This window comes from Narcine bancroftii, chromosome 3, assembly GCF_036971445.1.
Source record: "Narcine bancroftii isolate sNarBan1 chromosome 3, sNarBan1.hap1, whole genome shotgun sequence".
Lineage (NCBI taxonomy): Eukaryota > Metazoa > Chordata > Chondrichthyes > Torpediniformes > Narcinidae > Narcine > Narcine bancroftii.
Window position 1 is genome coordinate 343,350,903 of NC_091471.1, and position 23,304 is coordinate 343,374,206.

At 39.1% G+C, this 23,304-nt stretch overlaps 1 protein-coding gene across 5 annotated transcripts in view; it reads left to right on the forward strand.

Annotated features, from left to right (window-relative positions):
• The window catches only part of LOC138759313 (phosphoinositide-interacting protein-like), a 62,373-nt gene that overhangs the window by 8,911 nt on the left and 30,158 nt on the right, over positions 1-23,304 (forward strand). For 2 of the 5 annotated variants that reach the window (XM_069929525.1, XM_069929524.1), the window contains one exon: positions 10,331-11,252. In XM_069929525.1, the coding sequence (XP_069785626.1) occupies positions 10,340-10,768 (429 nt within the window). In that variant the 5' untranslated portion in view covers positions 10,331-10,339 and the 3' untranslated portion in view covers positions 10,769-11,252. Of the gene's footprint in view, positions 1-6,230; positions 6,308-9,577; positions 9,816-10,330; positions 11,587-12,229; positions 12,344-12,595; positions 12,709-23,304 lie in introns of those variants that run through there. The other 3 variants (XR_011354713.1, XM_069929526.1, XM_069929527.1) reach the window with 3 other exon arrangements.

The following is a 23,304-nucleotide window of genomic DNA, read 5'->3' on the forward strand; positions in this document are numbered from 1 at the left end:
TTAACAACCCTCTGAAGTTTATTCTTGTCCTGAGAGTTGGCACCTCCATACCAGGCAGTGATGCAACCAGCCAGAATCTTCTCCACGGTACACGTGTAGAAGTTTACAAGAGTCCTCGGTGACATTCCAAATCTCCTCAGACACCTCACAAAGTATGGCCACTGGCGAGCCTTCTTTGTAATTGCATCAACGTGGAGGCTCCAGGACTGATCCTCAGGGATGTTGACACCCAAGAATTTGAAGTTCTTGTCCTTCTCCACTACTGAGCCCTTGAATGAGGACTGGGTCATGTTCCGATGACTTCCTCCTGAAGTCTACAATAATCTCCTTGGTTTTGCTGATGTTGAGCGCAAGTTTACATCATTCAGCAAGCTGATCTATCTCCCTCCTGTACTCTTCCTCATTGTTGTTTGTGGTGTCATCGGCAAACTTTTAGATGGCATTGGAATTGTGTCTGGCCACACAGTCATGGATGTATAATGAGTAGAGCAGTGGGTTAAGCACGCATCCTTGGGGTGCACCTGTGCTGATGATCAGTGAGGAGGAGATGTTGTTTCCAATTTCTACTGACTGTAGTCTTCCAATGTGAAAGTCAAGGATCTAGTTGGAGAGGGGGCTACAGAAGCTTACAGTTTGTAGCTTCTTGACCAGCACTGAGGGAATAATGGTATTGAAGGCCAAGCTGTAGTCTATGAAGAGCAGCCATATGTATTAATTGTCATCTCCACCTTTCAGCTTCATAGAGTCCGGCCAGGAGAGCATTGAGGAATCCAAGAATGGAATGATGGCTGCATCTGTAGATAAATGGGGCCATAGTTCTGGCCCTACAGAGGCTTGGTGATTTGTGGTTTGGTGGTGGAGAAGATATGGAATCAGAAGCTGGCCCTGGAGTCCAACAGGATGCTAAATTGAGAGCAATCTGTTTCAGAATCAAGTGGCAGTCGTAGGAGGGTGATGGGACGATATGCAAAATTGACAGCTAAGTGTTACAAGCCCAGAGAACTCCAAAACCCAGCAGCAATAGAAATTCATCAAGACAAATAGTTACTTAAACAAAAGTTGTTTTTAATTTTCTTTAAACATTAAAACAGGATCAAACATTAACTTATTACTATTAACCTCACTTAACCCCCTTCTAATTCTAAACTCACGTGTATGTAATGTGCATATGTTCTGGAAAGTTCTTTGCTTTAATAGTCTAGTCATTCATTTCTCACTTCTCCAAAATCACCGCTATCAGGCAATTCTTCTACTTGTGCACAGAATTTAACATTTATGAAGTTTCACCAAGCTCTGGTACCTAAAGGTAAATGGTTACCACTCAGGAAGATTCTTGTTGGTTTCAGAGAGATATTTGTTGCTCGCTGGATACACACAAACTGATTTCCTCCGGATCAGTCACTTCAGTGTCTTGCCAAAGACACTTGCCCCATTATGGGTTTTCCAAATAATAACTTCTTCTTCCAGGTCACCACAGAGTTCCTCTAGTTTCTCTTATTTCAGGAGAAACATTCTAGCCAGCCATTTCCTCTTATAAGGACTACAAGGGTTTTGAACAGGCTGAATTCAGAACTCTCAACCCATCTTCAAAATGGGGTTTTCAATAAACCTGCCAGCTTGCCATGTTGCAGCCTTCAAAAATTACTGTAGAACTGACCTCCCTCCCCCCCTCTCTCTCTCTCTCTCTCTCTCTCTCTCTCTCTAAGAGAAGAACCCTGTTTTTCTTTCTTCTCTCTCTGCTTGTAAAAACCCCTTCCAAGACTCCAAACCCAATCTTTGAAAGATATTATCAGCTTCTGAACATGGACATTATCCATTTGTACCTCCTTTTGAACTTCTTTCCAAAGCAGTTCCATTGTCTCTGCCTTGATGTCCAGCTTCAGCAAAGCTCTTGCATTTTAAATGAGATGTGTTTTGTTACTCTGCTTGTGAAGCGACCTACACTGAACCCCCACAATCTATCTCTTTTAAAGACATATTTTTGTATAATATAACATAACCCGTAACATAAGAAACAAACTATCATGCTAAGGAGAAAGTGTTGCAATATAAAAAGTATTTAGCAAATGGACAAATAATTGATAATTGTTATGACAAATGTACAGTCTGAAAAGTGATTCGAATTGAAAGTGAACGTCAAGTATGTTCACACAAAAACTTCAGTCATGGCACACTTTCTTATATTGCTCTTTACATCATTGTACTCTACACTCTCTTCTGAATGAGAGCTCAGGGATTTTCAATTTTTACAATGACAAGAATGCAATTAGTCCAATTATAGATCTGAAGTCAATGTACTGTGGGCTCTTTTTTTAAATCTACACAGTGTCTCTTTAACAACACTGTGACTCCAAAGTAATTGTCAGAGCTTAGTTTTAAATTGAACATCTCTTTGCAGTATGATCAAATATTACATATAGTAACATTTCATTGCAAGTCTCTAAGATCATTAAACTCTTTGAAAGCTCCTCGTTCTATTTAAAAAAAAGGCAGTGTTCCAACTATGATAGGTTGTGCACCTATCATCTATCATCTACCTGCCTTAGAATAGGCAGATGTCCACTAAATTCATTGGAACAAAAAAGAAATGTAAATTATGTAAAATAAAAAGTAAAATAGCTTTCACTTGATAAAATATAACTTGTATTTATAAAGCACCTTCGATCTTGTGGTTGCATTAATAGATACTTCCATAATTTTTACACTTGAAAGAATTATTAGAAACTAATGCATATTCAATGTGGATAGTCCAAATTTCTTGAAATCCTTTAGTATTTACCTATTAGGTTAAAAATTTACAGCATATGTTCTGAACATTTATTGACCTAGGACATTACAGGGAATGCATCTATATTTTCAACTTGCGAGATTGACTTGGTGGTTTGTGTTAATCGTGTACCTTCAGTTTTGACCGGATCTTGATTTAATGAGGGAAGCCTACTTAGCATGTTAGCAAATGATGCGTCATCAAAGTTGGGTGCACAAACATTGACTAGTAGCACCAATTTCTGCAAAAGCTTACCTGCCGCCATGCTATATCTACCATTTCTGTTTGTTATCCCATGAGATGGTACAAATTGGATGTTTTTATTTATTCAGATAGTTACCCCTCGTGATTTAGAATTGAAATTGGAATGGATTACCCAAGGATTTCGTAGTCTTAAGTGGTCGTAATGGCAAAGGTGAATCTCCTGCAAAAATATTGTATCAGGTTTTAACTGGTTCAGAGGAGAGAAAACCTTTGATCTCGATTGGATCATTATTGTTGGTTCACTCAACCTACTGTTTGTTTTGCAGCCTTCCTCTATTGTCAATTCCACCACTGCTAACTTTCCAATTGATTCCCCTTTTTCCTTGCATGTCATTTTCTGATTGCACCAATTTAACGTTTATTGCTTTGCTTAATAATTTTACTAAAAAAAATTAGATTTTGAAAGTTTTATCTGTTTCCTTTCATCTGTAGGAATATGTTTCTTTTTCTTGTTGGGATATATGGATCTGAGTCTATTTCCACTTTGAAAAGGTCAAGAAATGTTCAGCAGTGCTCAGTAGAGACTGAATTCAATTAACCAAATGTTATATAAAAACATAAAATGATTATTTATTTGGGGCACATAATTCTACAATTCCTTAGGATTCATTTATAAAGTCAGTTAGATTTACAAGATTTAGCTCTGAGTCATTGACCTAATATATGATTAGGCCTGACAGATAAAGGGGATAAAATATGTGCCTTTACTAAAACAAAGCTAATTTTTGGTATCCAAATGCAAGGATCTCAGTTACAGTGTTTAAAATGTGTTAATATCTGATTTCTTCACCTTAAATAATTTTCCTGTAAAGGTCCAAATTAATGAGTATAAAAAATGTAAGTTAAGCAATATATGTATGTGTATTTTAACCATAATTAAAATATTGGGAATATTATTGCCACAGTTGGTTGATATCCATAAAAATGGAGAAATTCCCCTAATGTCAACAATCCACAGGGAAATTTTCTGCCCAAGTGCACAATTCAAAGCAAATTTGCTAGATTTTGCATAAACCAGTTAATTTTATTATATCAGTCTACTTCGAGAAGCTCCTCCAGTGAAACCAGATTAGAATTGATTAGGAGGACAATTTACTTGTTTCTTGCTTCCCTTCATAGTTTATCAGAAATACCATCTCATCAAATGACCAGAAGCAGGCACTGGATATATTAAGAATAATAAATCCTTCTGTCTAAGACATGATTTTGTTGTGGATCTACTACTGGCTCAAATCAAGTAGGCTTTCATGGCTAAAATATAAGGTATAATGTTATCCTGTCGCTTAAAGATAATAAATTCTGATATAATAATTGCAAGTTTGATTATCACATAATAACATTGTCAGATCTTTGTAAGCAAAAATAACAATTATGGTAAGAAAATTGGCAAAGTGTACTCAACATCTTACCAGTTCAGTACTAATTTCAGCCATTGGGGAAAAATTATTTTCATAAAGAACAGTTTGGATGAGCTCTTTATAAAACGTGATCATATAAATCATGTTTAAATACACTTGCTCACTGCCTGTGTATAGCATTAGTGTTACAGAAATACTATAAAATAATTCCAAAGAATCACACAAATGTATAGACAGAAATAAATAATTTACCCAAACATCTTTGTATCCCCAGTAAACTCTTCCCAAGCTTCTTGGTCAAACACAATCAATCTTAAACTTAATTATTTACCTCTCATTTGCTGATAAACTTTCCTCCTTAAAAACCTCAGTGCTTCCCACTTCAATAGCACTCTTCCTTAGCAAGGTCCAGGTTCTAATCACACTCTGGATATCATTCCCTATTTGATTTGTTTTGGACAATGCTCCCAATTTTTTATTCCCTCCTTCCACACCCCTACTATAATTTGTTTTCTGTCAAATCGTTTCATAATCTTAATGACCTCTATCAATCATTATGTCCTTCTCATTTCCCAAAAAAAAGGTACAACAAACATGTTTTTTTTCCATAGGCATTATACTTTTTAATAGATTTTTAAAATTATTTTATAATAGTGACCAGAAATGTGAACAGTATTACAAGCATAGTGTAACCGAACTTTTACATAACTTTTTGCTCTTCAACTCTAACCCTCTAGAAACTATCCCATTGTCCTGTTAATATGGCCCTATTATTCTGTCTCACTACTTTGAACATTTTCTGCATCTGTGGCTCTGAATCTTTACCACTGCTTTTAGGTTCTTAATATTTGGAAAAAAGTGATGAAGTGTGCCACCACAGAATTGTTCATGTCAGTGATTTTCACATTGTTGCCTTCCACTCGCATTCCACGTTAAGTGTTCCCTATGCAATAGGTACTCTATGAGTAGTGAGGGATTATTTAAGGTGGTTTGTGAGTGGGGGGAGGGGGGCAGTAAATGGTTGAGAAGCACTGTTCCACTGAAATATTTCGTTGAGAAAAATTGTCATTGGTCCATTTTCTTTGGAGTTATGCACATAACGAGTCAATTAGGGACGATTAAAACAGCAGTTTTCAAACTTTTTTCTTTCCACTCACCCACCACCTTAAGCAATCCCTTACTAATCACAGAGCACCGACGACATAGATATTACTTAAGGTGGTATGTGAATGGAAAGAAAAAAGTTTGAAAACCACTGTTTTATACTGATCATTTGTCAACTCCATGTATTTCAGTGCAGCCATTCATTATTTTGATCAGTCGTTCAATTTCTGCTTTTTTTTTTAAAGTGGTACTTTCTGTTTCTTTGGTTCAATCTATAGAGCTTCTCTGCCTCCTTTTTTTTTCCATATATTCTACCTCACTTTCTCTTTCCTGAACAACGTATAACAATTTTAAAACAGTAAAACTGTAATTTGTTAAAACATGAAGTGCACCAAAATGCAAGTCACTGGCAAATAAGTTTCAATATGTAACTCTGAGGTGTCATATTTCAGTAAGAAAACGAAACATTTTTTTTAAGCAAAAGGAAATCAAAGTATTCTTTTCAAATAACAATAGAAACATGGGTAATATTACAGGAAGTCGCATTTATTAACAATGAAAAGAAATAGTTTGTCAGTAGGTTTCCTTCCATTCTCCTTCACACTGTGCAGATGTTGCTTCATATTCTTGAGCTCTATTTATTCAGGGACAATCTGGATAACAATTGACACAGATTTCCCATCAAAATGTGTATAATATTCATATTTTTGCTTTTCTTTTTATTTATCAAACTAAAGAATGTCACAGTTCGGAAACTGAAACATTAGGCACTCAGTTCAGTCATGTGTGATCTGTTCAGCCATTCAGCAAAAAGGTAATGAACCGTTCCTTTTATTCTGTCTATTCCAATAATCAACCTCAGATCAGAAGATTTTCGATAAAGGTCCACCAGTTTTCTCTATTATTATTCTTGCACTTTTAACTTCATGTTAAAATAGATTCAGACTGTCAGTTTAATGCCAAGTTGTGCAGGGTAATGGGCAAGAGTAAATTCAGAAACCAAAGAAAATGGGTTACTTCTAGCTGAATCCATTTCACATTAACTCCAAGAGATGAGACTTTCATCTTAACAGTTTGCACTGGATTCACCATTTGAGTTGATGAAAGGATGTGAGGCTTACCCAGTTTGTGAAATCTCTTTTCAGTCCTTGACATTGAAATCATAATGATAAATTACTTTAGTCCTAAACCTAAAGTTACATCTTGATATTCATCCTTTATTGAAATCATAAAGGTGATAATATTCACTGCCAAGTGTTTCAACAAATATTGGCTTGGAGTATTGATTTGCTCTATGTCAATGTTCTCTTCACTTGGGACAGTGAATCAGCAACTGTACAGATGTTAAGCAGGCAGAGAAGTCCATCAGATTCCCCATCAGACAAATCCCCAGGGTCTGATCAAATGAGAATCTAGAAAAGAAAGTGCAGAGATATTTACATCATCATCATGGCCTCGGGTGAAGTGCTGGAAGGCTGGACTGTGGCGAATGTTATGCTGTTTTTAAAAGGACAACCGAGGGGACTTACAATCCAGTAAACTTGACATCAGTCATGCAAAAGTTGCTGGTGGGCATTCTGATGAACAGGATTGACAAAGCATATGGATTTGCAAGGACTAATTAAGCTAGTCAGAGATCATGTCATGATTCTGATAGTTTTGTTTAAAGAGGTGACCAAGAGGATTGATGAGGGTGGGGTAATGGGTATTGTAAACATGGATTTTAGCAAGGTCTTTGATGAGCACCCACATGACAGGATATTCTGAAAGGATAGATCACATGAGATTCAAGACTGACATACTGGAAGGAGTGAGAGAGTAGCAGTGAAGGCTTGCTTTTCCAATTGAAGGCTTATGACTAATTCTATGGAGCAGAAAATCTAGGGTCCACTGTAATTTTGATCTATATTAATAATTTGGATGGCAATGTTATTAACACAATGATTGGTTCTATAGTGGACAATGAGGAAGGATATCCAAGTGAGCCAAGGAGAGACAAATGGAATTCAACTCTGACAAGTGTGAGAAGTTGCACTTTGGTCAGACAAACCAGGATAGTGGTAGGGTGCTGGAATGTGTGTTGTAGAACAGAAAGGCCTAGGGTACAAGTACATAGTCCCATTAAAGTGGCAACTCCGGTGGACAGCTTGATGAAGAATATGTTTGCCAGGCTAGCCTTCATTGGGTGAGATATTGAGTACTAAAGTTGGGCCCTGTGCAATGGTTGGTTACACACACTTGGAGTACTGTGTACGATTCTGGTTGCCCAGCTGTGGGAAGGTTATCAAAGATTGGAAGGGGTGCAGAGAAGATTCACTAGGATGTTGCCAGGACTGGAGGACTCGAGTTAAAGGCTGAGTCTTTATTCCCTAGAACAGAGGTGGCCAACCTTTTAATTTTTAAATTTAGACATACAGCACCATTTCAGCTCACGAATACATACTGGGAGCGTAGGTTAATTGGGTGTCACAGACATGTTGACCTGTTACCGTGCTGTATATCAAAAGGTTGGTCACCCCTACCCTAGAACGTAGAAGACTCAGTTTGTTGGAGGCTTATAAAATCTTGAGGGGCATAGATAAAGTGAATGCCCAGTCTTTTTCCCAAGGCAGATAATTTTATAACCAGAAGGCATGGGTTTAAGGTGAGAGGGGAGAGATTTAAGAAGGTCATGAGGGGCAATTTTTTTTAACTGCGAGAGTAGTCCATGTCTGGTGTGAGCTGCCAGAGGTAGTGTTTGAAGTGGGTACAAATGCAGCATTCAAATGATTTTTACATGGATAGGAACAGTTTTGGAAGGATGTGGAAGAAACTCAAAATATCAACATGGTCATCAGGGTGAGTTTTTCCAAAGAGCCTGTTCCATGCTTTATGACAATGACTCTCACAGCTAATCCCACCAGAAAGGGAGGGAGAAGCAAGGTTTATAGTCCATTTTAATTGTTTTGAAAAATGCAAAATAAACACCAGTAACAGTTCATGGGAGTAGAAAAAGATTAGATTCAAGATTCAATTTATTGTCATTCTAATAAAACAGTGTCATATTACATGAAATTGCTCTTGTCTGCTGTAAGGCTGACAGATTCGCCATTGGCAGAAATTGCCTGAGGTGCTTCTTACAGTCAGAGGAAGAGAAGCAAAGGAGACTATCAGCAGAACCATTTCATTAAATCATTTTTACAAGCCTCTGTGTAATTTTTTAAATCATGAAATGGAGAAATTAAATGCCATCAACAACATTAGTTTTTCAGAGCTGGTGAAGTTGTTCAGCAGTAATTATGACTTCAAGCACCATTAAAAACTCATTTATATCTCATTCAAAATTTTCAATACCTTTTTGATGTTACAAATAGAAAAAAAAATGGAAATGCTTGTCATCTGTAAATAGTAGGACTGGATATCACTGACAACAATTTCCATATTAAATTACACGTGTGCAGAGAAATTTATGTGCCCTATTTAAATCCCACAGTCTCAACTTCACTTTTCTTACATCTTTGCCTGCAAAGAATTTGGTTATTTTCTTTTTCGTTCTTTGCTAATTTAATTTCCTAGATCCTTTTTGCCTCCCCTGTGGGTTTTCCTCGCTTTTATATTAATCATTTCACATTGCGTACCACAGTACAACACAACCGTCATCGTGGGTGTAACAGTTAACGCAGTGCCATTACAGTGCCAGTGACCTAGTCACAGTCTCCCCATGCCTGTGTGGCTTTCTTCTGGATGCTCCGTTTCCTCCCACCCTTCAAAGATTTGTGGGGTTCATAGGTTAATTGGTGTATTGGGGGGCTTGCTTGTGGGCTGTAAGGGTCTGTTTTGTGCAGTATATCTAAATAAACAGAATTCCAAATTAAACTAAATCTACTGGCATCCTGTCTCTACATGATCCATATCATTTAATTCCATGTGTCTATCTGGAACCCTCTTAAATGCTATAATCGGTCTGCTTCTGTATCCTCTCCAAGGATCTGTCCTGGAGCCTCCATGTTGATGCAATCACAAAGAAGGCTCGCCAACGGCTATACTTTGTGAGTTGTCTGAGGATATTTGGTATGTCACCAAAAACGTTCAAAAATCTCTACAGGTGTACGGTGGAGAGCATTCTGGCTGGTTGCATTACTGCCCGGTATGGAGGCGCCAACTCTCAGGACAAGAATAAACTCCAGAGGGTTGTGAACTCGGCCTGTGACATCATAGACTCCAGATTCACTGCATTGAGAACATCTACAAGAGGCGGTGTCTTAAAAAAGCAGCCTCTAGCCTCAAAGACCCCCACCACCCAGGCCACAATCTCTTCATTCTGCTACCATCAGGAGAAAAAGGTACAGGAGCCTAAAGACAAGCACCCAGAGACACAAGGAGAGCTTTATCCCCGCTGCCATCAGATTCCTAAATAATCAATGAACCAAAGACACTGCCTTGCTTTTAGTGCACTAGTATTTTAATTTTATTTATTTATAGCAATGTCATAAGATGGTTATAATATGAATATTTGCCACAAAACACTGAATTTTATGACAATAAAGTCTGATTCTGCATAGACAATGTGTCCCAGCAACCCATTCTTTGTGTAAATCATGATCCGCACATCTCTATTCATAATTGTACTTTGAAAATGTAAGGAATTATGTTTTTCTTGGAAAAAAGTTTTATTTATCATCTCCTTCTGATGAACTATATTCATTCATGATTCTATATTACCATATCTAAATATTTAAAAAATATTTACATTTGGAAATAAATATTGCATTTGGATTAGAGTTGGTATAAATAATATTGACTATTTTATCCTCTGCCAAGTTCATCCTCAATGATACACTTTTTATTTTAAATACAGGTACACACTATGCTGGCATCCACTCCAGATACGATAATGAAATCAAGCTCAACAGAGAACACAAATCTAGGCATGCAGTCATGCTCTGAGTCCAAAGATTTGCTGAACAGCCATGCAGGAAATAGCTTCTATAGCAGTTCCAGAAGTGTATCCATTTGGACCTCCGAGCCAATGACCGCCTGGGAGGTTTATCACAAACCTATCATTGTCATGTCAGTAGGAGGAGCGTTTTTTATATTGGGTTCCATAACAACTGGCTTGTACTTTGCACAGATTACAAAGAAAACATGCAATATACTGGGGCCAGCATTTCTGTCAATTGGAATAATGTTCCTCGTATTTGGACTAGTCTGGCTTCCTATCTACAAAGAAAAGCATCAAAAGAAGTCTGCATTAAGATATTTCAGGAAACAAAAGTCACAATTTTTTACCTTGTGATGTTCAACGGTGCAAGACACCTTCACTTTAAATCATGTTTACGTGAACCTGTCTGAATTGATGGAGATAACAAGGCTTTGCTTGTATGTGCTTTGAAATCAATAAACTTGATTGGAAAGATAGACTTCCATTTTTGGCACCTTTCATGACCTGAGGATATCTGAAAGAACTTTACAACCAATTACATACTTATTTTTGAAATGTCGTCATTGCAATAGGTCATAAAACATGAAATAAAGTCACACTGTGGCTTTCTATAATTTTATTAGTTTAATAATGCCTGAAATAAGTGGATCAGTGAATATTTTAAGATGCCCTTTCCTGTACAATTTTGGTGGAACTGGACCAGAAATGTAGCAGTGGCCTTTCAAGGCCTTTCAGTTGTCACAGAAACTTAATTGAGAAGCAAAAGTATTACTGTATCAAACAGTGTTATTTACTCTACAATGAACAGTTTCATTAAAGTTATAGCTGATGATGTAAAGTTATTATAGATTTTATTACAGAAATAAGTCAATGAATCAATAAGTAGAAGGGAGAAAATATGCATGTTTTCCGTGTAATCCAGGTGATATATAACTTGATTCAAAGAGTGGTATCACACAGAAACAGACATCGCAGCCCAGCTCATCCGCGCCAACCAAACCATCTACTTAAGCTCATTCATTTGCTGGTGTATGGCCATTGTCCCACTGTTCCTGATCTACAGCTTGTCCACCCCCTGTGTGAAGGTGTCAGTTCATGACAGAAAAAAATGCTACAAAGCTGAATACTGCACCCAAACATTAATAACCTCCATTGGAAGCTATCTGTTCAAGGTAAAGTGTGTACTATTCTTACAATTACTTGCACTCCAGTATATTTGTCAAAGCAAGCCTAAATAATTCTTTATGCCCATCAGGATTAGTAAGAAGAGTTGCATCTGATCAGGTTTGCAATACGGTTCCTGGCTCCTAATTTTTAAGTCCACGCTGCAAAAAGCACACCTTAAAGGTAATCTTAAGCAAGGTAAAGCTTGAGATGCATCTTTGAACAACATAGTACCATTCATAGTAGAAAATATCCCATAAAGCTTCATAAAAATAGACACCATTTGTGAATAATTTCTACATTATTTACTTCGACTAAGAAAAGCTGAACACATTTCTTTTCCAAGGGTTCGATAAAACTCAGTTAAGTAAGGACATAATACATCCAAGATGGAAAATATAATTACATTTGTTTTAAACAGATTGAAGATTAGAAATACCACAGTCTGATGGGGGGGGAAAAAAAAACTAGCCAAATATCCCTGAAGCAATGTTAACCATATTGATGGTTTCGGTTATTCGTGTTATTATTTTTGCCAACTATTTGCTTTCATTTTATCTCTCCTATGCATCATTCCCAGGCAAATAGACCAGCATGAGCATGGTGTAAGAGATGGTTAATGGAAGAGCATATTCTCCTTTATCATTTTAGGAACAATAAATGACATCTGATTTTTACCTTCAACACCTCCTCTACTGCCAGCAAGCCCAACACTCTGACGAATGGTAATCGAGAAGCTACACCTTATTAAATAGTGGATGTTAGGTAATCAGTCTAATTTTTATTTATTGCGATCTACAAGGAATGTCTTTCACAAATATTTGATCATGATTTTAAACATAGGCAATAAAGAAGATGATTTTAGTATGAGGCTTTCACAGTGATTCCTAAATTCCACATGAACTATAAACACAGGCTTGAGAACTATGATATAGCAAACAATTAACTGAATTAATATTCAGGGTCATGGTATTAGATTTTCTTCTCAACAATAATTAATTTTAATTGTTTTAATAGAATGAAGTTTGCACTGGTCGCGAGTTCGATCCTCGCTGGAGCCTCATTCCTGTGAGGGGCGCTGGACAAAGTGGCGACCCTCTGTCTTCCTTACAGTTGGCAAAGAATTTCATGTATGTTACATTCTAAATGTAGTATTACATGACAATAATGGAACCTTTACCTTTCCCACTAAAAATATCTCCTAAGTACAGAACTTGATTGGCATGAGTATTGTAGAAATAAACATATTACCCTATGTCTACCATAGATTAATTGCTCAGTTTTTCTCTCTGTATTTTTTTTTTGTACAAATTCTTTGTGGTTTCTTCCATACTTGGGTGATTAGAGTGTGACAGATTATGTAATATTTTATATTGTATGTTTTAAAAATTGTGGTGGGGGGTGGTGTTTACTAAGGTCACACACAGATACAAACACTTCAAAACAGATCTTATTTAAAATTCCGGTGCTCTGCTCAAGCCAGACAGTCCAGGCTCCGAGTGCCTTTGCAATGTCCATCAGTTCCTCTTTTCTTTTGCTCTGCACCTCCACAGATGATGGTTGTGATAAAAATGTACTAACATCCATTCCAGCTATTTTCCACACACACAAGCTTTAAATTAGCTTGGAAAAACCAATTAACTAATAAATCACAAAAAATCCAAAAGTTTAAGAACTCTAACCTCCAACTTTCAATCCGAAAAGACAATCCCCCAAATGTTATGGGCCCAGAGGACCCCAAAACCCAGCAGCAATAGAAATTCACCAAGACAAATGGTTACTTAAACAAAAGTTGTTTATAATTATTGTTAAACATGAAAATAGGATCAAACTCTAACTTATTACTATTAACTTAACCCCTTTCTAATTCTAAGCACACATGTATGTAATGTATGTGAAAGTTCAGAAAAGTTCTTTGATTCACAGTCCAATCTCACTTCTCACTCCTCCAAGTTCACTGGTATCAGGCAATTCTTATACTGTGCACAGAATTTAACATATATGAATCTTCACCAGGCTTTGGTGCTTGAAAGGTAAATGGTTACCACTCAGGAAGGTTCTTGTCAGTTTTCAGAGAGAAATTTGTTGCTCGTTTTTCACAAACTGATTCCTTCCAATCGGCCACTTCAGGTGTCTTGCCGAAGAAACTTGCCCCATCAGGGTTTTCCAGATGATTTCAGGTCACCACAGAGTTCCTTTCTGTTTCCCTTATCTCAGGTGAAACATTATACAGCGAGCCATCTCCTTTTGTATGGACCACAAGGGCTTTGAACAGGCTGAACTAAAAACTCACAACCCTTCTTCCAAATAGGGTTTTTCCACAAGCTTGTCCTGTTCCAGTCCCAGCTGTTGTTGCTGAACTGTAGAACTGAATTCTCTCTTTCTCACTCAGAGAAAATCACATGACCCTCTTAGAACAGCAAACTGCATTCAGACCTAATCTTCCGAGTTCCTGCATCTGTTGCTTTCCAAAACAATAATTCATTACTCCACAGCACGTCCAATTAACACCTACTTGTGAAGTCTCTATAGGTATTCTTCAAAGTTTTTGCAAAGGTCCTTGGAGCCTGGACTGTCTGGCTTGAGCAGAGCTCCGGCATTTTAAATGAGATCTGTTTTGAAGTGTTTGTACCTGTGTGTTACCTAACTTTGAAAAAAACAATTTATCTCCTTTAAAACATATCTATATACAATATAAGATATAACATAATCTGTCTCAAGAGAGACAACTCAGTGCTAGCCATCTACCTTACCTTGCACCAGTTGACTGATTTAGCTGTTCTCAATTGAGATGGAAAATATAGATTCTCAAACTATACTTTTTAGCCATGCATTCATAATGAAATGTGCATGAATTCAAGGCACCTAGAGGAAGAAAATATATGAAAGATGGCTGAAGGGTGACCAAAGGTGGGAACTAAATACCCAGATAGTCTATATTTAGTAAGGACAGGCAAAAAGATGAAGAGAAAAGTTCAGCATTATTAATGAAGGAGGAGGTCAGGGCAGGGAATAGAAATAATCTCGACCTGAGATGCAATGGTTAGCATTCAAAGAAATCGAAAGAAATAATGCAGAAGTTACAAAAAGTATGTATTTCTTCATTTCTTCAAACAAGACAAACAGTGATGAATTCATCCATGACCAATAAGAAGAGTGAAAGACAGTATAAAATTCAAGGAAGATATTTATAAAGTTTTAAAAAATTATAATTAGTCTGGAAGTATTTTATAATTCAGCCACAAAGGACCAAGAAATTGACAAAGAAGGTCAAGATAATAGATACCTCCCCTGCCCCCCCCCCCCAACCCGCTGGGGAAAAAAAATAAAAGTTGGCTGTCAGATAGGAATGTTAAAGGGAAAAACCCAGTGGGCACAATGTGCCCCCATATCTGGCAAACAGGAGAATACACATCAAGGAATAAGGAAATGGCAGTATAATTAAACAAATGTATTTTACAGAAGATCCGAAAAACCTACTGGATATACTAGAAAATCAAGGCTATACCCAGAATGAACTATGTATCAGTTAAAAAAAGGGTCATTGAAGTTGGTAAGCTTGAAAGATGAGAGTTAGTGTTTTGAAAAATTTGCTTTTGAGAGAATGGATGCTCTGGATATCATCTTCCTAAATTCTTCAGATTCAAGAATTATTTCTGTATATTAGAGGTAACAAATATCATTCCACTATTTAAGGCACAAGCAGGAAATTACTAAACTGTCAGATTTATATAGTGGTAGGAAAATTGCCTGAAGTCATAAGTTAGGATATAATAGCAGTACACTTGAAAAGAAAAAAACAAAGGATTAAAAAGACCCAACATGAGGTTAATGCATTGAAATGGGATCATATACTGATATGGATTAGGAATTTGGGCACATAAGGCTGCAGATCTGTAACCTATGACAAAAGAACATTGCTGGAGGAACTCAGTCAGGCAGCAACAGATACTGATGTTTTACCTGGATGAGGGGTCTTGGGGACACTGTTTCAGAATGGGTAGGTCATGTATGTCTGAGATGAGAAATATCATCACTCTGAGGGCAGTGAACTTTTGGAAATATTGATCCAGAAGGCTCTGAACACTCAATTGTATTCATTCAAACCAGAGACTGATTTAGAGAATCAAGGGAAATTGTGAGAAAATGTTGCTAAGATAAGTAATGTTCTTAATAAATGGTGGAGTGGGTTCACAAGGCAGATAATCTCCCACTATTTCTGTTATTTTCCCAAAGGCATATGACCTCTGGAAAAATTACGAGATTTATGATCTATAATCGGAGGAAAGCACCAAGCAAGATGACAACATAAAACACAGAAAGGAAATTCTAATTATGAGCTTGATAAGAAACGTTGATGTTCGTGACAAAAAAATTAAGAAATGGAAAATGCTTTCCCTCCCCAACAATACATTTCATTCTTGAATGTGAACTAATATACTGCTGCTATTTGAGAATATTCCTTTGTTTCTGAAGTTGTTACCTGGCGACAAAGGAAATTTGTTGAAATCCACAGCTGTCTGGATGTGCAAAACTCATCTCAGTTCTCTAACAGGCCAATTTGCTGGTTACTGAAATAGGATAATATATGAATTGAGGGAGGCACAGTTAATGCAACGCCTTTACAGCGCCAGCGATCAGGACCAGACCTGGGTTCAAATCCCATGCTGTCTGTAAGGAGTTTGTACGTTCTCCCCATGTCTGCGTGGGTTTTCTCTGGGGCTCCAGTTTCCTCCAACCCTTCAAAAACGTTCCGGGGTGTAGGTTAATGGGGTGTGAATTGGGCGGCACGGACTCGTAGGGCCGAATTGGCCTGTTATGGTGCTGTATGTCTAATTTTTTTTTCAAAGTTCATATTTTAAAAAGGATTGTTTCAATGTTGACTTGACACAAAGAATACGTGTTTGCAATTTCTATTAGTGTTGTAAAATATTTATATTCCTGATAATGAAACTGGCTTACTACTTTAGATTGTTTCACTTGTCGGAGTGTTTTAAGAATACTAGAATTACCGAAAAACAGTATGTTTAAAATAAACGTCAGGGTTTCAAATTGGAGAATCTATTCCCACTTATCAGAGAGAAACACAGAATCAGGTTTATTTGTCATGAATAAAATTTGTTGTTTTGCAGCAACAGTATTGTGTATTACAGGTGAAAAAAATTGCTATAAATTAAATTTTAAATACAGTATTTAAAAATAAATAATTAGTCCAAATGACAAGAAAAATGTGAAATCGTGTTTGTGGTTCATTTTCCATTCAGAAATCTGATGGCGGAGGGGAAGAAGCTGGTTTTGTAATGTGGAGTGTTCATCTTCAGGCTGCTGTTTCTCCTCCCTGATGATAGCAGTGAGAAGAGTATATGGTCTGGGAGATGAGGGACCTTGATGATAGAGGCTGCTTTCTTGAGAGACCACCTCTTAAAGCTGTCCTTAATGGAATGAAGGATAATGCCCTTGATGACACTGGCTGAGTTTGCAACCCTCTGTCATCTTTTCCTGTCCTGTGCATTGGCACCTCCAGTCCTGAGGGTGATGCAACTAGTCAGAATGCTCTCTATGGTACACATACAGAAACTTGCAAGAGACTTTAGTGACAGGCCAAATCTCCTCAGACTCCTAATGACATATAGCCACTGGTGAGAATTCTTCACGATTGCATCGACATGATGGTCCCAGGATAGACCTTCAGAGAAGCTGACTCAGGAATTTGGTTCTTTACCCTTTCCAATGCTGGATTCTCAATGAGGACTGATTTGTCTTCTCCTGGTTTCCCCTTCCTGAAGTCCCCAATCAGCTCTTTTGTTAAAGAGTGCAAGATTGTTGTTGTGACACCTGTGTATAGTTCCTCACTGCCATCTATGATCCTGACAACGCTGGTCTCATCAGCAAATTTGTAGATGGCATTTGAAGTTGGAATTTGAAATACAGCATCAAAGCAGGCCTTCAGTCCACTAAGTCCACACCAATCATAAAAAACCCTGTGTAACACCCATTTTATTTTTCACTTATAGTCATCAATTGCCTTAGAGATTCTACCACTCACATTGCATAAGTTCAACTGACCTAAAAATATTTTGCCACCGATTTTTGTTTGTACTCAGCATCTGATGCCTCTTGGGTCAGTGTCGAACAATAGTCAGCCAGCATTGATGGATCCAGTTGCCCTGATTCTGCTTTCCCACGGTCACAATGTCCTGGTGAAACATTTCACTATGTTTGTCACTGGCTGCACCAAGATCAGCGGGGAAGACGTCCAAGTGCAAATGAAGAAAATGAATTTTCATTGACATGATGTACTTCATGATTTTGTACGCTTGAAGTCGACATAAAATATAACAGGAAATCACAAAAATAGGTTATATCTAAAAAGCTGTATGAGATATGAACATTTTAAGATGATTTTCATGATCAGCAGTCCAAAATCCATAAAATACACCCAAAAATGTTCAGGAAGCAGAATCTTCATTATCCAGTGTTATTGTCTGTTTTGAATACAGATTTATTGTCAGAGTACATACATTACACCAAATACAACCATGAGATTTTTTTTTCTGTGGGAGAAGCAGAATTATCACTTATTGGTAGTGCAAAAAAATGTACACAACGTATACTTGTAAACAAATAAAGAACTGTACACAGATAACAAATGTAAACAAACTGCCTTTGCAGTACAGAGAGAATTTTTAAAAATCAATAAAGTGCTCAAGTCAGAGTCCTTAAATTAGTCCCTGATGAGTTTATTGTTGAGGAGTCTGTTCCTGAACCTGGTGGTGCGTGTCTTGTGGTAGCAATGACAGCAGAGCGTGTGCCAGGTAGTGTGGATCCTTGATGATTGCTGCTGCTTTCTGATGGCAGCGTTCCCTGTAGATGTTCTCGATGGTGGGGAGGGTTTTTCCTGTGATGTGTCCTCTAACTTTTTCAGGGCTTTACACCTAAAGGTATTGGTGTTCCATACCAGTCCATGACATAGCTGGATAGCACACTTTTAACCACACACATATGTAGATGTTTTCCAGGGCTTCTGGTGCCATGTGTTAGATTTTAGTTTGTTTTGTTTCCCAGGAATAGATATGCGAATGTTAGCTCATCTTATGAATCAACAGTTTGAGCCGAACTCAACTGGATATTTGGTTTTAAGGATACAAGCACGTAAATGTTGGTTTCTCAGCTGGTTGAAAAATTATGAACTTTGTGGCGGACAGCATATTTAATACTGGAAGCTGAGCTTTAAGGATGATATTAAATATTAATCTCAATAATTTGAGCCAGCAATTTAGCCCTTGCAAACCAACATATATCTCAAAATTAAGTTATACCATAGCTCTCATGCATATCACCTACTGATAATCTAATTGAGATATGAAAGATGTGTGATGGAGTGCTGTCAAGAGATTGGTTTTTGAATGAATGCCTATGTGAATGATGTTGTCAATAATTCATATCATGTGTAGCACCAAAGAGACAGCAATTGAGTCTACATCACGTTAGTGCTATTACTGAGCATTACCAGGAGATCTCCAGCCTTCCTACTGTATAAGGTGGAGAAATCTGAGCAAGGAACAAAATGAGTGAAACACCAAAGTTTATTGCAGTAAAAACACAGTAAATGCTGGAGGAACCCAGCCAGTATCAAAGTGTCCTCAGGAGGTAAAGATCTATAACTGACATTTCAGACCTGAGCCCTTCTTCAAGCTATAGTAAAAAGCAGGCAGGCATTTGAATTAAAAGGATGAAAAAGAAAGCAGGGGGGGGAGGGGGAGGAGGAGTGCACAGACCAAAAGAGGTCATTGGCGAAAGATAGGAGAGGAGAGAAGAAAGGTGAGAATTGATGGGGTTGCTGGGGGTTGGCTCTGAATGCTGAACTGGGGGAAAACAGGGACAACAGAAAGAGGGAGAGGAGATACATCAGTTTCATTCTTTGAGTAAATAATATAGTGATTCAATTATTCTAGCTAAAAACACAAAATGCTGGAGAAACTTGGCTGGTCAAACAGAATCCTTCATGTCGCAAAAGTCAAAATACATAATCAAGGTTTCAGGCTTGAGCCCTTCAAGGTATGGAAGGATGTCGACAGGCGTCCGAACAAAAAGATGGGGGTGGGGGAGGGGGGTGTGGTGGGAAAAGGCAGGAGATGATAGGTGGAGAAGGGAGGGACAGCTGAGATCAGGGGGAGGAGAGATGGCTGGATGAATGGACGGGAAGTGGGGGGGGTTAGAGAACTGGAAAGGGGGAGGGGAAAGGAAAGGCGAGCAAGTTAACACAGAGAACTCGATGTTAAGGCCGTCTGGCTGGAGAGTGCCCAGACGGAATATAAGGTGTCGTTCCTCCCATCTGCAGGTGGCCAGGGAGGGATAGCACATAAGGCCATGGATAGACATGTGTGACTCTTATCTGAAGTGATTGGCTACTGGGAGGTTTATTCGAGCTGCTTGTTAACATAAAAATGAGAGCGAGAAGTGAAACGTTTCACGAATGTAGGATTAGCCAGTAAACTGCTAAAAACATTCCTCCTGACTACTACATGTTTTAAATTGTAATTTGCACAATACAACATGGAGCAACTTCTTTCCATACAAGTTAAATGACCATAAAATGGGCTGGCGGATTATTGTGCTTGACCTAAGAATAAATGAGTGCAGGTTGGTCATGAAAAATTGATCATCCTCTGAGAATACGAATACAGCCTGAAATGGAATAAGGACATCTGTTCTGCTGAGTCATAATGATATTGTCAAAGACTCCTCCTGCCATAGACTGCCCAGATCCAAAAGATGCTTATATAATTAAAACCTTTAACTCTTGAAGTCAGGTGACATTTTGTGTTCCATTCGCTGTCTTCTTATTCCAGTGGCTTCACACTCATTTACAAGCCCCCACCCTGAATCTGCATTTGCTGCTAATTTTTGACCTGTGCAGCGAGGCCCAAGGTCCTCCACTGAAATGTGAATTCAATAATCCCTTTTGCTGCCAACACAATCCACAACCCTATAGTCATTGGTGTCAACCTCCACACACACACAAAGAAGTTGAATTGTGATGTTTCCTTGGGTTTAAAATGATTCTGAATGTTGAATCTTCCATAAAACTTTTCCTGGCTTTATCTAACTTCCCTCCTGGACCTGCAGACTCTGAGGTCACCCATTAATTATTCTCCATCTCACACACACACAAGGCTAAATGGCATAAAGTTACAGATCACCTTGTGCAAAGAAATAATTGCTTGCAGCTGAGAGGAACGCACGTTCATTAGGACCTCAAGCAGTTAAACCCCATCAGACCAGATGCGTTGAGATTCATTAGTTTTGCACATCAGTGCGACACGGGAAGCCGAAGTCCCCCGGAGGTGGGCAAGTTTGCCTTTTGCCCCCCCCCCCCCCCCAACTGTTCTTGGGACAGAGGTGTTAGGGGAGAAGATGTTGAGGGGAGTTGGCAGGTGCTCCTGCTTGTTCTGGGTGGCGATTAGCTTAGACCTGGCAGGGCTGGCCCTTCTGCTACTTGGCATTTTTGCCAACGTGCAGGTCATGGGCAAGGGGATTGGAGACTGTCTCATCTACAGCGGTGCCATCATCGTCTTCCTCAGCCTTATCTGGTGGCTCACCTGGTGCACGGGCAACATTGAGGTCTCTAGTCTGGAGGCCCTCGAGAAGGGCAAGGAGAGCGGCTTGGCGCAACTGACCAGCCGGTTCTCCGCCAGGCTGGCTGCGCGGTGCCCGAGGGGTCTCGGTGGTCTCTCCACGGCCGGCGGCGGGGGCCAGGGTGAAGTGCAGCAGAGCCTCGAGACGTGGAACTCGGGGGGGCTTGAGAGCGCCCCGTTCGCCGGCCAGGAAGCCGCAGCGTGGTGAGAGGCTGCTCTGGGACGGTGGGGATCCACAAGGTGAGCTTGTTGGAGCCCCGGGCGAGTCCTGGCAGATCGACGTTCCGAATAACGGTGCCGGGCAATGCCCAGGGCAAGATGTCTTTGTTTTACTATGGGTTGGGGGGGGGGCAAAGAATTGCATTCATGGGACTTCAGATCGCTTTAAGGGTGAAATTCCTAACACTTGCTTGAAGAAGGTGAACCTCCTGCTGTTGGAGTGAGCCCAGCCCCACTTCCAACGGAGTAGTGGGAGTTGATACGGTGGTGAACCTTTTTGGGAGGGGGGATTGATAGCCAAAGATCAATTGGAATTGAAGTTTGTCTTGGTGCAGCAGTAAATCACAAAATTCCCTGGTTAAAGTCCCAACCCAAAACATGGTCAAACTGTCCTTTATGCAGCAAACTTGTGCCCTTCATCGAAGTCTGTCCTGATGCAGTGGTGGTCGAGAAATACAACAGCACGAAATGCTTAAAGCAGGTCTTGTAATGGGATTTGAGTGGCAGCTTTTCAGTCAGGAGTTGGATGGGCAACTTGGAGGCTGAGTGGTTCAAGGCTCTCTTTTTTGGTTGGAAGAAGAGAAGAGCAGATTGCTGTTGAGATGGAAAAGATTTATTTTCAGGATGTGAGCATTACTGATATGTTTTGTCCCATCCCTAATTGCCACTTGGCACCACTGCAGTCCTTCTGTGCTCCTCAGTTCACATTTGCCAGTGATCCCAGGAATTGTACGCCAATCTGCCTTTAAAGTGGCAAGTGTGAAGCCAAAATCCACTCAACGCCGGCGTCATCTCGCGCCAGCCATTGGCAGCCTTGACCCTCCCGGTCCAATCCCTGCAGACACCGGCGGTGAGATCAGACAAGTGTGAAACAGGCAGCGACGTTGCAGACACTTCCCACTGTGTATATTTAATGAGAAACATTGGTGTATATATTTTGGTTGATATGGTCCACAGTGTGAAAAAAAACATTGCAGGCACTTCCGATTAAAGGTAGAACAGACCAATCGTCAGGGATAGACCCTTGCATGTGAAAGCGTTCAGTGTCTTGGTTAGGAGTGGTCCAGTGTGAAAGGCCAAGCCCTCATTCCTATCCCGGGACACTGAACGGCTGATTTACTGGGGTGCAAGTGTGAAAGGGGCTAGTGATAGGAGTTCCAAATTTTATAACCGATTGCAATGAAGAACTGGCAATTTATTGCCAAGTCAGGAAGGTATGTGACTTGGAAAAGCAGCCAGCGAATGGTGGTGCTCCTATGTGTCTGCTGCCCCTGTTGCTTGGTGGTAGACGTAGGTTTGGGAAGTGCTGTGAGACTAGTCTGGAGGGTAACTGCTCTAGAGGTTTGAGATGTAATCTAGGAAATTAAGTGAAAAATTAACCTTGATTTCAAAGGGGTGGATTGTGAATACACAGGAGATCTTGTTGCAATTGATGATGAAACTGCAAGTGGATATTGAATGTATTTTCTTCTCCTTATTTAAGAATGTATATACTTCCATTGGAGCCAGGTTTTTTTTCAAACATTCACAAAGTTGATTCTTGAGGAGAGGGGTTCTCTGTGAGTAACAGTTGGGCCTATAATCATTGGTATCTAGAAGAATTAGAGGTGATTTTATTGAAATATGTAGGATGCGGTGTAATGGTGAGAAGATGTTTTCCTTGGTGACCATAGCTTCAAATAAGTGGTTGTGAATCTTTGTGTTTTGACCCCAGAGAGTGAAAGAGATTCAGAACCTAGATGAATAGATTTTTTGTTGCTAGGATATCAAAAATTAGAAAGAATAGGCAAGAAAGTAAGCCTGGAGCTAAGAGGATATCCTCCGGGACCATTAAATTAAATTTAGACATTCAGTACAGTAACAGGCTCT